Genomic DNA, 15355 nt, shown 5'->3' on the forward strand with positions numbered 1-15355 from the left:
TTTTATTCTGAAAGGTAACCGGAAATTTATTTTGAAACTGCCTCGGTCTTCCTGTCCCGCTCGATGTGTTTTGTGCTAGCTTGCCATTTGCCGGAGGCCTACCGCTGCGGCGTCCGGCAAAAATAGAAAATAGGTCTATCCTTGCGGAAGGCTTGCGGCACGCCGCAGGCCTTCCGCAGTCGACACGCAACGCACCCGCAAGCGGTGTAAACTGCACCATTCGAATGAATGGAATCTAATTGCTTGCGTCGCCGGACCGCACCGCAACCGCACCGCAACCGCAACCGGTGAAAACCCGGGGTAAGGTGTAGTTTTAGCCATTTGGTCCAGTTAACATTCAATGGATGTTTGGGCTTTTAGAAGCGGCAATATACAGATTTGTATTTTTATTTTTTTGTACTGTAATGCCTACAATTGGAATACTGGTATGCATTTGATGATGCATACACTGCAGAGATTTTCGACCTGGTTTTCCATCCATTGATGCTGTGATGTAATTTAGCCTTGCCTTGTCCCTATTGTGCAAAATGCTTATTTTCTTGCCACCCCTGTTCGACCATAGGTGTAAAACTTAGCGGGGCCATTACGGATGCATACATCTGCTGAATAGCCCTTTGTCAGCAAAACCTAGTTTGGGTGTTCTTGAAATATAGCCCCTCACTATCCCACTAGGTTGTCATTAGTCATTAACATAAAGCCGGGTTGTTTCTGCTTTTGGCTTTTCTTTGTTGGGTTATGGTCCTCCAATGAATGTAAGGTAATTTTGCTTAGCTTGAGCATCTGCCTGTGGCCATGCACTGTAATGGAAAAATGCAGGGTGAAACAAATGAAAGTAAGGAGATGAATAAGAACCAAAGGTATTCAAACAGGTCTTCTGTCTTGAGTTAAATGAAGAGTCAATTACTGGAAAACAAGTCAAAGACCTGCAGATTATCTGTATCATACTCTCGGGCATGCTCATCTGCAAAGCACCCTTTACAATATAACACCAGAGGGTGCATTTCCTGTTGCTTACTGTGATTATTTCCCCCCTTTGCCCTAAAGTGCAGTTTAAAAGAGATTGATTGCACCCCTGAAGAAAGCAATGTGTATTTTCTTTGTCTGTCCTGAAGGTGTGCCTCGAAAAACACAGGTGGATCTCTACCTGTGTATTTCTTATTTGGCATAATGAAGGGCTTGTTCACAACTAGCGTTGGCGTGTTTACTAATGTGAACTTTATGTAACCTACATAAAAAAGCCTACAGTTCCCGGCATGCCCATTCACAAGAGCTTTGTAATGCAGACAGTGGAGTGCACTCAGAAGAGATAAACGTGGATGATGAGTCCCTGTGCAGACCAAAGCAGGAAATCAATTCACTGTGCGGGCAGGAAGCATCGTTCTTGCCCACTTTGCATTAAAAATTCTGCTGACTGCACCTTCCAATGGCACCATAACCCACAGCATTGCGGTTCTGAAAAGCAGCGGTAGGGGAGCCGCCTGGCCACTCGATGCTCACAATTCACCTCTGCTCATTTCGGATGCTGGAGGCTTGAGCTGGTGAATCATTGCTTATTGCGCAGGGCAAGGTGAGTCTTCCTCGGCCCAGCCAATCTCTCCGCGTCTTCACACCTCCACAGCTACTGGTTGGATCGTAAATCTTTTGTTTCCATGACAATGCTCTACTGCTAATCTCTAGCGGGGTCTCCCGGGTGGACAGACATGTGCGTATATAGGAGGAGGGGATTTCACCCCTTAAAAAGAAAGCCACGCAAGAAGCAATCAATCACACTTCAGAACTAAATTCAGTGTTTTGACTCTCAGCATTAGGTTATAGATTCCCAAAGAAAATGAAAGACAGTTCCATAATGTATTTTGGGTATGTTTAGCTATTCATTTTTAGCATTTACAAGTGCTGTCAAAGTTAAAGCGTTAACTCATTGATACATCACAAAAGAAATATTGCATTAATTAATTCACTCCCAGCCATTTTTACTGAAGCAACCCCCTTCGCTCCCGGCTTTTTTACTGGATTTTGACTGATTTTGCAAGGCCTACCGAATATTGTGTTCTATTGCTAAAAAAAAAAATAATAATAAAAAAAAAAAAAAAAAAAAAAGGGAACCTATCAAAAGAAAGATTAGTCTCTTCTTTCATCAGGAAAAAAAAAAGTATATTTCTATCTGATTCTGTTTTACAGCAATTAGTTTTAGAATATAGCAAAGTTTCATCATTATTCACAAATCTGTTTTGAACTGTGGGGAAATAGGCTTGTTTGCAACATGGCCCTGGTTGATCTTATATTCTGCTGCCACCTGATGGCCGTTTTTGTAATAACTACCATTTCTTCAAGCATTCTCTTCAGTTGAGAGGCTGCACCAAAGTGTTCTGTATGCGCTAGCATTAAAAAAATAAAATAAAATACAAATACGTCTTTGTGAGCATCGTAATATTTAAAATAGAAGTATTTATACATTTTTGGGAGCAAATAAGTTCTTAATCATGTATTAACGCAATGAATCACACTAATTTTGACCGCAGATGATCTTTTAGCGGATACGTCAAAGATAGCACAACTTGTTTGACCAATAAACATTACTTCATCCATTAAAGTAAAACATTTAACAAATGTTTGCGTATGACATTCAGAATATTTGTTCATGACAAACTATTGCGGTATTTTTATATATATATATTTTTTATTTTAACCTGTGCAAGTAATTACCGTATTTTTCAAATTATACGTCGCTCCGGATTATAAGTCGAACAAGCCAAAAAATGCATAATTAAGAAGGAAAAAACATGTATAAGTCGCACTGGAGTATAAGTCGCATTTTTGGGGGAAGTGGAGTGTTGAAGGATGGAGCCAAAGGCTGGCGTTTTATTGACATCAGCTTCTGAGGTTTTAACAGCAACTCCCCACTCAGCTAGAAGCTAACAGGCTAACTCCCCTTTTCCACATAACAAAACCTTCCCACCCGGAACTCTCCCTTCGTCCCAACGTTCTGTGGGTGAATTATGTTCCCATCACTACAAGTTATTCATATAACTCTAAAGAACATGCTAACAAGTTTACCAAACTATCAGTTTCACTCCAAATCACTAAATCCAATGAAATCTTCATCCTCGGTGTCACTTTTAAACAACTCCCCCAACTCCGGAGGTAGACGATGCTCTTTTACCGGCAATGTTGAAATTATCAACACAGGCCTAGAGCGCCCTCTTGCGGTTTAGTGTGAAAATAACATGTGAAATGATATAATAATGTGTTAATTTCACACATAAGTCGCACCAGAGTATAAGTCGCACCCCCGGCGAAACTATGAAAAAAACTGCAACTTATAATCCCAAAAATACGGTAACTGATTAGAAAAAGAGAAGGATGAGCGTGCAGTGGATCATAAAATGTTGAAGATGTCCTCATAACATTAAATGTTGAAAGAGTTAACACAACAGGTGTTCTTCAAATTTGGTGGGTAAAAAAATGTTAATTAAAAAGATTAATTGTGATTAATCAGAATTCTAAGATGTGATGAATCTGATTAAAAATGCAATTGTTTGACAGCTCTTGCGTTTCTGCATGTGAAAACATAGCTGTCACATCTAGACATCAAAGATGTTGATCAGAGCCTTACACTCTTTTACTGTACAGTGGTGAGCAACTCGCCACGACAACTGTTGCTGGGAGACCTTCTGTCAGTCCTGCACATTAACCAGGCCCTCATTGCTATGGTGACAGATGGAACTGGCTGTTGGAGACCGCTGCAAATTTTGCCAGTATGTGCACATAGACTCTGTGGACTGACATCATAATCTGCTTATTAGTGGCTGCTGCTGTGCCAGTTCGGCTTAAACAAAACTGTGTAATACTTTATTGCATGGTTGGTTATTCACATTTACTCAGATAGGCGATTACTACTTTGAGCGGTTCAGCATAATTGAAGTCTGTTTGTTTTCACATGTTCTTCTTTCTCATGGTTATATCCCAAGTTTGTAAATGGACCCAAATGCTACTTGTAACCACCAGTGGGAATATCACACTGCATGTGACATGTTTTCCCTGTTCATGCACTTACAGTATTCCCCTCCCCTGCCTATGGAACAAGTTTATTCCCCAGGCTGTATAAGAAGCTATCAAGCTGTTAATATACTGCATACTTTATGATTCGGCTTCCGTGAAATTCATTATGATCTGATACCTGATAGGCCATTAATCCCAAAAATGAGATATGTTAAATGTGATGCCTAAAGGGTCCACGTTTTGAGTAGTCCATTATTCACTGGAAGTATTGCATTAAAATTTGGCTGGCAAAATAAGGTTTGAAATTTCAGGGCAGAGCCGTTAAAAGATACAAACGCAGGATGGAGAATTTACTTGTTAATGTTTGTATACAAATATGTGGGTCTCCGGAGTGCCTGCGCACCCATCAAGTGTGAAATTAAACAACCAAGTAAATCTTTTCTTTCTACCCATTTCGAAAAAGGTGTCTGGGCGAGCTGCTCTGCACTTCTGCCCCACGGAAAGAATGGGCATAATTAACAATAGTACACGCAAGTTTCTCAACCAATCACTTTGCGGGCGTGCTGGAGTGTTATCACATAGTTGTCTGATGATGACGCTATACAGTCACCTATTCACAGTTAGACATTTTTCATCATTCAGACAAAGCTATATCTATTATAAAAATAGCACTTCACCACCATTTTTGGCACTGTAAGGACAATAAATTATTTTGAGATGCTTCATGTATTGAATTTGAGGCCAGAGCCTTTTCTGTCACCCTCTTGTGGAATTTGTGGGCTGTTGCAAGCCTTTTTGAGTGGGCGTCAATTACTCATATTTTCACTACACAGGGTAGAATCTCGGTCACTATCCTCCATGAATAGCAGGGGAACACAGTAATATTTGGCTAAGTAGTCTGTGTGAGTGGCGGGTGTATTTGTTTAGAGATGTGATAGGCTACACCACTACATTAAATGACAAGTGCATTTTGGTGGCTTTGTAATTCAATTCCAATCCAATGGAGCCTCTGTGTGCGCTTGCTTTAAGGTTGTGTGTGCATTCAGGAGCGTGGGGGGATATGGGTTAATTATTATCGGTATTGCAATTAATAAATGACACTTTGCGAAGTTATTGGTGAGAGCGGGTGGCAGGAGTGAAGATGAGCTGGGACTGATACTCAGCCTGCACGTTTTCAGCCCACTGTTTGTCATTCTATTGTGAAAGAATGCACGATACTTTAAATCACATTCCTACCTCGACAGATGTCCAGCATTTTGTGTTATTAGTTCTTCCACCAAGCGATAAATGATGATGATAGCTGCATCACTAATAGCATTACATCATCCACTGAGACGGTGTAATCTGCCAATGAATTCAACAAAGATTTGAAACAATACACAATTAACAAGGGGAAACAATGGAGGATATCCAGCATTTTTTGTTTCCTCCACCCCCCCCTTTATCTTGATCCAACCAATCAACAGACAACATTGTGGCTAGCACCACCTATTAGATTGATGTTATGTCAAACAACAACCTCTGAGGACTTTTACTCTGGTTTTCGAGCTGATATTCATTGCAATAAGATGGCAACTAACGAATGACCTGCTTATAACAGCAGATATAGAGAGGAGGACTCAATCCTTATTGTGATGGATTTTCAGTGCAGTTCATAACAGCATTTACTGTGCTATTTTAATCAACTAGTTTCGACTGAGTAGTGATCTGGGACGCTTGGTTTGCTTACTTTCGTAGTTTTTATTGGTATCTTTTAGAGCTAAACTTTTGCGCTCAAATAGCGAACCACTGCTCATCCGCCGTCTCTCTTGCCTTTAGTGCGCCACAAGGTTCAACTCGAGGTCCAATTTTATTTCACAGTTAGATGCAGCCCTTTGGCCACATACTCAAATGTCACAAAGTCTTCTGTCACTGCTATGCTGATCACACGCAGACCTTCCATTGACACCAGAAGACCCTATAAATCTCGCTGTAAAAGAACAACTTTTTCATACCAGTTCCTGGATAGTAAAAGAAACTTTCTCTAGCATACCGAAGTCTGAAATATTTCTTTACATGGATGCAAAATTCTGTCGTAAGGCAGCAATGACATTTGAATAACTCCAATAATTTGGTTACCAAAAAAGTTGAAGACGAACTTCTGTCTCAAAGCTTCTCAGTGATAATTTGTTCCAACTCAAAAACAGCACATTTCAAATTGACAATGCCTAAATGTGCACAATCCAGTTGTAACATTAACATCCCACAGCTATTAAAGTAGTAAATAAATAATAAATAAATACAGTGTCAAGTAGCTTTACAAGAGACCTTGGACCAACACAACAAAATCATGCAAATGTATGCTATACAATACCTGTCAAATATAAATTTAAATTATAGGACACTAAATGGGTATTTTGCTTGGTTTATATTAGTGTTGTTCCGATGCCATTTTTTGGCTTCCGATACCGATTACGATACCCAGCTTTGCAGTATCGGCCGATACCGATACCATACTGATACCTAAGTTTTTTTTTTCCTCAACATGAAAATGCTGTCCTGCCATTGGTTCAGAGCATTCAAGGGCCAATAGGATATCCTAGAATGGCATGCAGTGAGCATGTCGCATATCAGTGAATGTCGTGCACGAGCAAGACACAAGATGCTGCATCCAAAATCCTATATTAGCTTTGGTATCGGCATGTTACTTGTGAGTAGTCACCGATACCGATACCACTGTTTTAATGCAGTATCGGCGCTTCTGTATCGGTATTGGAACAACACTAGATTATGTGAAAAGACTTGTGTGGCTTTCATATTAATACACGGCATACGGCCAAATCCAGAAAACTTCTCACCCACAAAACAAAACAAAAAAAATCCAAATGCTTGAATCTGTGCGTAAGCATTAATTCAAGCACATTCTTTTCATATACAGTATCTCAATCATTGCGAAAATGTTGGCGTACCAAAGCACCCCGTTCATGCATGAGGTCTATGAGCTATAAGAACGAACGAAAATGCACAATATTTATTTGGTTGTACTGCTTGTCGAAAACGTGCTTTTCATCAAGCCCTGTTTCAACGGTTATTTTCCATCTGCTCTTTCCCCATGTTGTACGTCTTTAGAGCTTGGACTTGGCTTGACCATCATTAGTACTGTTTGGTATGGATGCTTCAAACGTGCCTTATTTGTAATTCATTGAATGAATTAATCAAAATCAGTTCTGGCTTATGTTTGTCAAAAGAAAATGAACAAAATAAATGTAAAGTGTTTTATAGCAGATTTCAATAAGCTCAAAACACCTTTGTGAACTGAATCACATTGAATGTTGCTTGATGAGGCATCAAATCTCTTATGTATGTAATGTGGAGTGTGGAGAGAGCACTAACTGAGTAATATTGATGGACAGCTGCTGCTGCCGATTATGGTACAGTGATGCATAATCCAAGGCCAGCATGGTGCTTTGACGCCATGCTTCAGCCCAGCAAGAAAGCCTTTGGAATATGTGACACCACAGATCTTACACATCTGATTAAGAGGATTGCTGTGGACACTGACTCCTAAATGAAGGATTGTTATTGATTGCGCAAATGTGAACAGTGGGGCAGCGGGAAATGATGGGAAGCTAGGAGGTGGGTGGGGGTGGGGGTGGGGGTGGGGGATTCTAGACGTTTGTGGTGATGAATGGGTTTAGATGTCGGAGAGAGCCTGTGTGTGTCTGTATGCGTATGTGCGTGAATCCTTAAGATCTTATCTAAAGAGCTGAACCGCAATATTGACCCATTTTGTACTGTAGATCTGTCAGGCTTTAGAATTGGGCTGGGTTTAAAAAATCGAATAGTCGATATTGAATAGGTTTTGCTTTTAAAGCCCGATATCGATTCACAAAACCATGATTCGATTATTTTATATATCTATTTTTCCCATAAATTCATAAGAAAATAGATTTTTAAAGGCCACTTTTTTTAGTTTCTTCCTGTTTTCTTGAAATTTACTGTTCACATGAATTTAAAAGTATTTTTTTTATATATTCTTACATTTTATATTCTTACATTTATGAATGACCTGACATATTGCACTTAAGGATATTTGCATTATTGATTTAGAATTATGAAAATATTTCATCTCATCCTTGCTGATGTCAATGTTAGTGTAACACTTAAGTGATTATAACACGCGTTACTTTAATAAACTTACTCATTTGAGTTTCAGTTAATGCCTTTGTAAAATTTACTTTGCAATTGAATATTTGCAGACTTTTTATCATGTCCTTGATATTTTGAGAAGAAATGGTGTGCCATAATTAATCAATAGGGGGATGAATTGAATGGACTCAAATTGGAAAAAAAATCTAAATCAAATCAAACTGAACTCCTGTGAATCAAAAATGAATCAATTGAGGAAATTAGAATCAAATACCCAGCTCTACTTGAAACGTGGGGTGGGTCATTTTATACCACTCATTGTATGAAGACATTTTATTGTGTTTTTGACATTGTGATGTTTCCTTTTCCTTTTCCACAACTTCTTGATTTTTTTTTTTCTGCAAGACTGATCCAGGCACGCATTGATACGCTCGACTTGGACTGTGGTTCTACTCTTGTGTCATTCATGTCTTTGTGGGCTCGTCTGTGATAATGATATTTCTGGTCACTGATCATTAACGAAAGGCCGCTTTGTTGTATTTTAAGCGCACTTTTGATTTGTGCAGTGAGCGGTGTATGAAACTGTCTGTGGGGTGTGTGCAGCTGCATGGATGTTAACCAGAACGTCGGGGAGGGAGGGAGACTCAGATAGAGGGGCGTGAGAGAGGGAGGCTGATGATGCTGAGGGTGGAGGAGGGAGGGGGCACTGTGTGCAAGGAAGCGAGCGAGCGAGAGAGAGAAAGTGGGTGAAAAAAGGAAAAGGCAGCTGGAAGGGGAGAGACGAGGAAGACGCGCCAACTGCCTATAGATGCTGGAGCCTTCGACAGTGGAGCGTGGCGCTCAGCGGACACGGGAAGATGGTCTCAGTAAGAGGGGAACTGACGGTTGCCTATAATTTAATGTTCAGTATCTTGGATTCCTTCTCCATGGGTAATGCTACGGCCAGGAAATCCAGAGCACAGCGTGCTTTGCTCTTCTCTGCTCCTCGCCTGCACTTGCTCTCTTTCTTTTTTTTTTCCCTACAGCTTAGTTGCTCTCCAGGATTCTGTCCTCTCCTCTTAACTCACCATTCGCTTTCTCACTCAAAACACACACACATGCATGCGTCTCTGTCGAATAGTCGGTGTTTAAGAGAGCAGGGTTAGCCCCCGGGCTGGCCCCACTCTTGCGCTGCACCAGTCAAGACGAGCGCTGCCGCGGCAGTGATGCAGATAGATTGTGCTGCCCTCCCACTACACACAAACCCACTAAATGCCAGTCAGGCAAGGGATCAGGCAACGAGAGGCAAGGGGAGAGGAGATTTGCAAAAGCTATACCAACGTTCTTCTGACATGTTTTGGAGTTCTTTGATGGCAATTTAAATTTCAAAGAGCCTGGATTGCGTCTAACTGCATCGGTAATTATCTCCTCTTTCTGGTCTTCACAGGGGTGGCACCTGCAAAGAAGAGCCCAAAACTGGTAAGTTTTGTTCTTTCTCTATTTGAATCCTCTGTTTCCTTATTTGTCTTTTGTTCTCCATCCTGTGTGTACATGTCTGGCAGAGGGATATTTTTCCTCACTTTCATCACTTTTCATTCCTCCTCTTAACTGTTGTGTGTAGGTACAAGTTAGTGCTGGTGTCAGGTGTCTGTTTATAGACATGCTATGTTGTGCGGGGGTGGAATCCCTGTAGCTTCGCAGCCGCCGCCACCCCTCCTCCTCTCCATTGGGGGGCTTGGATGAGGGGCTTTGATGCACCGTGAGCTGGGTTGCTAACACTCTGTGGCGGAGACGCGACCTCATCCTGTGATGTGCGCTCCGTTAACGAAGGGAGCCTGTTTGTATTGACTGGCCGTGTTTGTCAATTTTGTTTTGCAGGATGATTTTGAGTTGGCTCCTCCGTACAGAGATTACACTAGGAGGGTATGTCATGTCATTTGGGTGGAGTGGATATTGAGTTAGTAATGGTGTTGGGTAGAGGGAATGGTGATGGGTTTGTATGCTTTTACATTGTGTTCCAAATAATTGTGCAAATTATATTTGTGTCTGTGGTTCCTAAATAATCAAAAGTAAGGATGTTTGATTCCGATTTTCTCAGACCATCATGAATAATAAAAGTACTCTTTGAGTACTCAACGATACTGAGTACCAACACCGCCAGTACTTTTGATATGTAAAATTTAATTTAACACAATGAAAATAATTGTGACAGTGAAGCAGATGATGATTCATCAATGTGTTAAACTGTATAGCGCCAGCTAATGCTAAGGAGGACTTACTAGGTTAGATTTTCTTTGCCTTAAGTATCCATGGCTGGTATCAACAGTCTCCACAAGTACCAATACCTTAAAATAAAATAGGGCTGGTATCGGTACCATCCCAGCCCTAATTGCTTTGGTATCATTAAAGAAAGTGTTCAGTCAGAAAGTCTACATATATTTTATTTATTTATTTATTTATTTATTTTTTATTATTATTATTTTTTAACACAGTCAGGGCAGGCACCCTTAAAGTGGAAGTCAAACTTAAACATTTCTTGACAATAATGTTATATTTGACATCACTAGTCTAAACGTGACATTCTTATTAATATTACATTTGTGGTATATGAGTTATGAAGCAAAATCCAGACGTGGGGCGGCCATTTTTGCCACTTGGTGTCGATTGAAGATGACAGCTGCTTAGGGCTCAGGCAACAACCAATCACAGCTCATCTATTTTCTGAAGCTGAGCTGTGATTGGTTGTTACCTGAGACCTGAGCAACGTGAATGTCATTTTCACTCGACAGCAAGTGGCAAAATGGCTGCCTTCTGATAAAAACTGCAGCATTTTGCTGCTTGACTCGTATTCCACTTAATTAACACAACATTAACCATAATGCCGTATTTAAACTAATGGGGCTGCATAGAACATATTGTCAAGAATTTTTGGGAGGTGTTGATTTCCACTTTAAAGAGACGATCATCTCTCTTCGCAGGATTCTTCCCCCCATAAAAGAAGAAACAGCCTTGTTGAGGAGATGAGGGTGCCACCAGGCTGCTATAAATATAAAAAGCAGAGTAACTTGCTGTGTGGGCACCATCCTCTCCTGACCTTAACCCTATAGAAACCCTATCCTCAAGCAACTTGAGTGTGGGAGGCGGTTCACATCCAAATAGCAGCTATGAGAGGTTAATCAGATGTCCTACAAAAATTAAAAAAAAATAAAAATCAAGCGGGTAGTCAGCAAAAACCCACAAGTTAATTAGATTGAAGAATTTGAAGTTCCTGTTAAGTGAGGTGTCCAAAATTATGGGGACTTCCATTTGCATAGACCATTTTGGAAAATCTGAGAAAAATATTATTAGCATAATAATTTGAAATGCAGTGTAGAAGGTTTTTGCTGCCTAATGTCTCGATAGGCTGCATTGAAATGCAAGCCAAGTAAAATGGGCCTTGATCCATTATCTTGATGATGGAAAGTAGGACTAAGGCTGAGTTCAGCCATCAGAACTTGTTTTCATCTAGCGAGTCCTCCTCCTCTCAATCATCCCTCTCCCTAATTACTGGGTTATCGAAGATGAACCACTGTTTTGTTTTTTATTCGAAGTGGAATTAAGATTTGAATTAGGAGTGCATCAAACTGAGACGTACTCGACAACATGGAGCCACAGAAGTACTTGTATGTGTGATGGACTGTAGATGACCTCTTTCCCCTTTGATGCTCACTGAACTGTGCTCTTGCACAATATGATGACATCTTCACCTGACATCATAACATTTGCTCTTAATATTTGTAATTTTCACCAGTTTGAAGGTTCCCCTGTATAAACGTCTCTATCATTGAGTATAGAGGTGTAGACTGCTTAATCAGAAGGTAAGGTTCTTAAAAATATTATTAGGGGCAAACAAAACAAGTTTGACTTCTTTCTGTCCCCTTTCATTTCTTTTATTTTAAAGAGTGAAATAAATTGATTTGATATTGTGTATTTAGTGTGTTCTTAACACTACAGTGTATTTAAAAAGAGAGACTGGCTGCGTGTATGCCGCTCTGGTATGTTTTTGTCCTCCACGGTCAAAGAACTGCGAGGTCATACTAAGTGAGATGCAATTGCTGTCACTTGCTATGTCTGTCTGATTTGCCTTTTGCTCTCATGCAATGTCTTGGTTTCTGTGTTGACAATTTATTTTTTATTTTTTATTTTTTTTTTTTTGGGGGGGGGGGGGGTGAAAAACGCAGGCCCATCATGTGAGATGAGAAATAAGGAGAATAACAAATGATTGTTTTGTTTTGTTTTTTTCCCCCCCACTTTAAATCGATGAGCAGGTGGCCAGATGTTATTGAGAGGACAGTGGCAATTTAATGAGTTTTTCCCCATTTGTTGCTGTGCCACTAAAATCCTTTTTTAACCCCACTTTGCTTTTTTTGTGAATATTTCTGCATAAGCCGCAGGGAAAGCAGCTCATATTGCATTGCAGTTAAAGCGATACAAGACTTATAACTCATATTCCAGTATTGGATTAGGCATTGTGTATAAAGAATAAAAGTGCAACTATCTCTGACGTCTTATTTCCTGAATTTTCTTATACACAGATTAAGTATCAAAATAAGAACATATCGTAGTGAACGCCATCATCCTGGTCACGTGATCGTGATGACGTAGCCCGTGCATAAACAAAAACCGCCTTTGTTTATTTCAATGGGAGTTTGCTGACCTAATGGGCCCGAAACCACCACCCCAGCATTTTTTCTGTCATTTAGTTGGCTGCTTTTTTTTTTTTCTCCCTCTCACCTGTCTGTCAGTTGTTGGCATTGCTGGCATGCTTCTTTTTGGTCCACAATGTACTGACAGCATGACTCCTAGTCAACCAATTATATCGATCTGCTTCCCCAACAGCAATTGTCAAGGAAGGACAGTCAGAACAGCTCACAGCTCAGTGTTTCCAGCCACCGGAGTACCCACACGGACTCGCCCCTCCACTCATCGCTGGCACCGCCACTCAGCGAGAGCGCCGCTCCACCGGTACCATCTCAGCCCCTACCAGGGCTTCCACCCCAGGACTCCACGACCGACGGGACCATCCAGAGAAAACCAGATCCCTTTAAGATTTGGGCCCAGTCCAGGAGCATGTATGAAAGTAGGCGTAAGTATAATATTTTTGGTGGCGGTTGGATGAGTGCTGCGTGCAGGGGCTGTGGGCTTGGTGGCCTTGGGGTGAGGATTAATTCTTATGCATGTAAGTACCTTTCTCGTATTTGTAGAGGGGAACTATTGGTCTTTATGGCTTTCGGGAAACTTCAACTCATCAAGAAAGTATTGTACTGATGTCTTTCACTAATTTTCTCCCAAAAACGTATAAATACGTTTTATTTTAAATATTACTATACTCCCAAAGATGTTTTTATATTTTTTTTAATGTATTTTTTATGGTAGAGCATACAGAAGGCTTTGATGGAGCCTCTGAACTGAAGAGAATGCTTGAAGCAGTGGTAGTTATTACAAAAACGGCCAGCAGGTGGCATCAGAGTATAAGAGATCAACCAGGGCCGTGATGCAAAAGGCTCTTTTCCCCACTGTTTTAAACAGATTTGTGAATAATGATGAACCTTAGCTGTATTCTAATGCTAATTGCTGCAAAACGGAAACGGATAGAAATATATATATTTTTTTGTCTTGATAAAAGAAGAGACTCTAATCTTTCTTTTGGTAGGTTCCATGTTTTTATAGCAATAGAGGACAATATTCTGTGGGCTTTACAAAATCAGTCAAAATCCAGTAAGGCAGCCGGGAGCAAAGGGGGTTGCTTCAATGAAAATGGCTGGGAGTGAATGAGTTAATTATCTCCTTCTGGCACTCAATTAGTTAGTCCTCATGCTGGCCGATGCACATATAGAGACAGTTAACAACGCAATTCCTTATTCTCTTTTTTTATGTTAGCAAAAAAAAAAAAAAAAAAAACTGGCACCAGAGACACAGTTCCCAGGTTTATTAATAACATGTCTGTGTATGCTATTGTCAAAATACCTCAAGGATAAAAAAAATATATAACAGAAAACTTTTCACCACCTATTTTTGCTTCACTGAAATGAGGCTGCTTTGAGTGTGCAGTCATGTCTCATGTAAATGAGCCACTGCTCACACCACAATGAGGCACAGCTTTCTTTACAATATCGACCAGGGGCGGAGCAACAGGGCAACGGGACAAGTCTAAAGAAAACTGTGAGCCACCATGAAGACAAACCATTATTCCGTCTTATGAACCACTTATACTCATCCAAAAACATTGTGATAGTATTTCCACTCATGGAGGCAGAATTTAGCCAATCTGTCCGACAAGTGCTCTTCTGTTTCCCTTTCGACTTTGACACAATTGTGGTTTCATGGAGTCGGACGTATTCAGACTGTTGCTTGAAAACAGCAAATTTATGGAAATTAAGTAAAATTCAGAATTATAGACATCATAAAGGTACAGACACTTGATGGGGTCAGACACAACAGAAACCCTAATATTTGTAAGCAAACAACTAAAAAGTGATTTTTATGTGTCCTCTTTCACATAGTATATTTTACTATATAGTATATTTTACTTTATTTTTTGACTGTAGTATAATTGCTAACGATCTTGGACCAGCCTGTTAGAACGTATGTTTGACTGTGCCTTCAGTGACTCTGATGCACCAGACGTCTCTCTATAGATATATAATTAGTTTCAATAGTGGAGTGGATGTCAGCTGATTGCATGCCTCCCTCTCCCTTGTCTTACCAAAGCATGGAGAAAGTTCTAATTAAAATGCTCTCAGATCAAGTGTCCCAAAAAATGGGGGAGGAGAAAAAGCAACATTCTTCAAGGGCTGAGCAACGTTAACGTCTAATCATTTTGGAAAGCATCACTTGTCAAAGCTTTCCATTATTTAGATGAAGCAGAATAGGAAAAGAGGGGCAGACTATGGGCTAGTTTGCAGATGATGGTGATGACCTGTTTGCAAGTCGCTATGATATCTGCTTGTAATCATATCTGAGTTTACTAAAGGTGGGATGAAGGAAACAAAAACAAGGATGCAATTATAGCTCCAATAAACGAAGAAACTCTTGAGACATAAAAGGAATAGGAATGTGGTGATAGCAGAGACTCCAGAGAAAGACGAAGTTGACCTGGCTGCAACAGAAGGATAAAATCCTCACTTTCCTCTCGCTGCATTGAGCTTTTGTGCCGGAAAATCCTGCAATATGCACCCTGACAGGCTCAGACATGCGCCCAAGCGAATAT

At 40.4% G+C, this 15355-nt stretch overlaps 1 protein-coding gene across 8 annotated transcripts in view; it reads left to right on the plus strand.

Moving 5' to 3' along the window:
- The window catches only part of magi1b (membrane associated guanylate kinase, WW and PDZ domain containing 1b), a 130702-nt gene that overhangs the window by 94250 nt on the left and 21097 nt on the right, over window positions 1-15355 (plus strand). For 5 of the 8 annotated variants that reach the window (XM_077530954.1, XM_077530955.1, XM_077530952.1 and 2 more), the window contains 3 exons: window positions 9554-9585; window positions 9985-10029; window positions 12985-13231. In XM_077530954.1, coding sequence (XP_077387080.1) covers window positions 9554-9585; window positions 9985-10029; window positions 12985-13231 — 324 coding nt within the window. The remainder of the gene's footprint in view (window positions 1-9553; window positions 9586-9984; window positions 10030-12984; window positions 13232-15355) is intronic. The other 3 variants (XM_077530957.1, XM_077530953.1, XM_077530951.1) reach the window with 2 other exon arrangements.

This window comes from Festucalex cinctus, chromosome 8 (assembly GCF_051991245.1).
Source record: "Festucalex cinctus isolate MCC-2025b chromosome 8, RoL_Fcin_1.0, whole genome shotgun sequence".
In the NCBI taxonomy this organism is placed as follows: domain Eukaryota; kingdom Metazoa; phylum Chordata; class Actinopteri; order Syngnathiformes; family Syngnathidae; genus Festucalex; species Festucalex cinctus.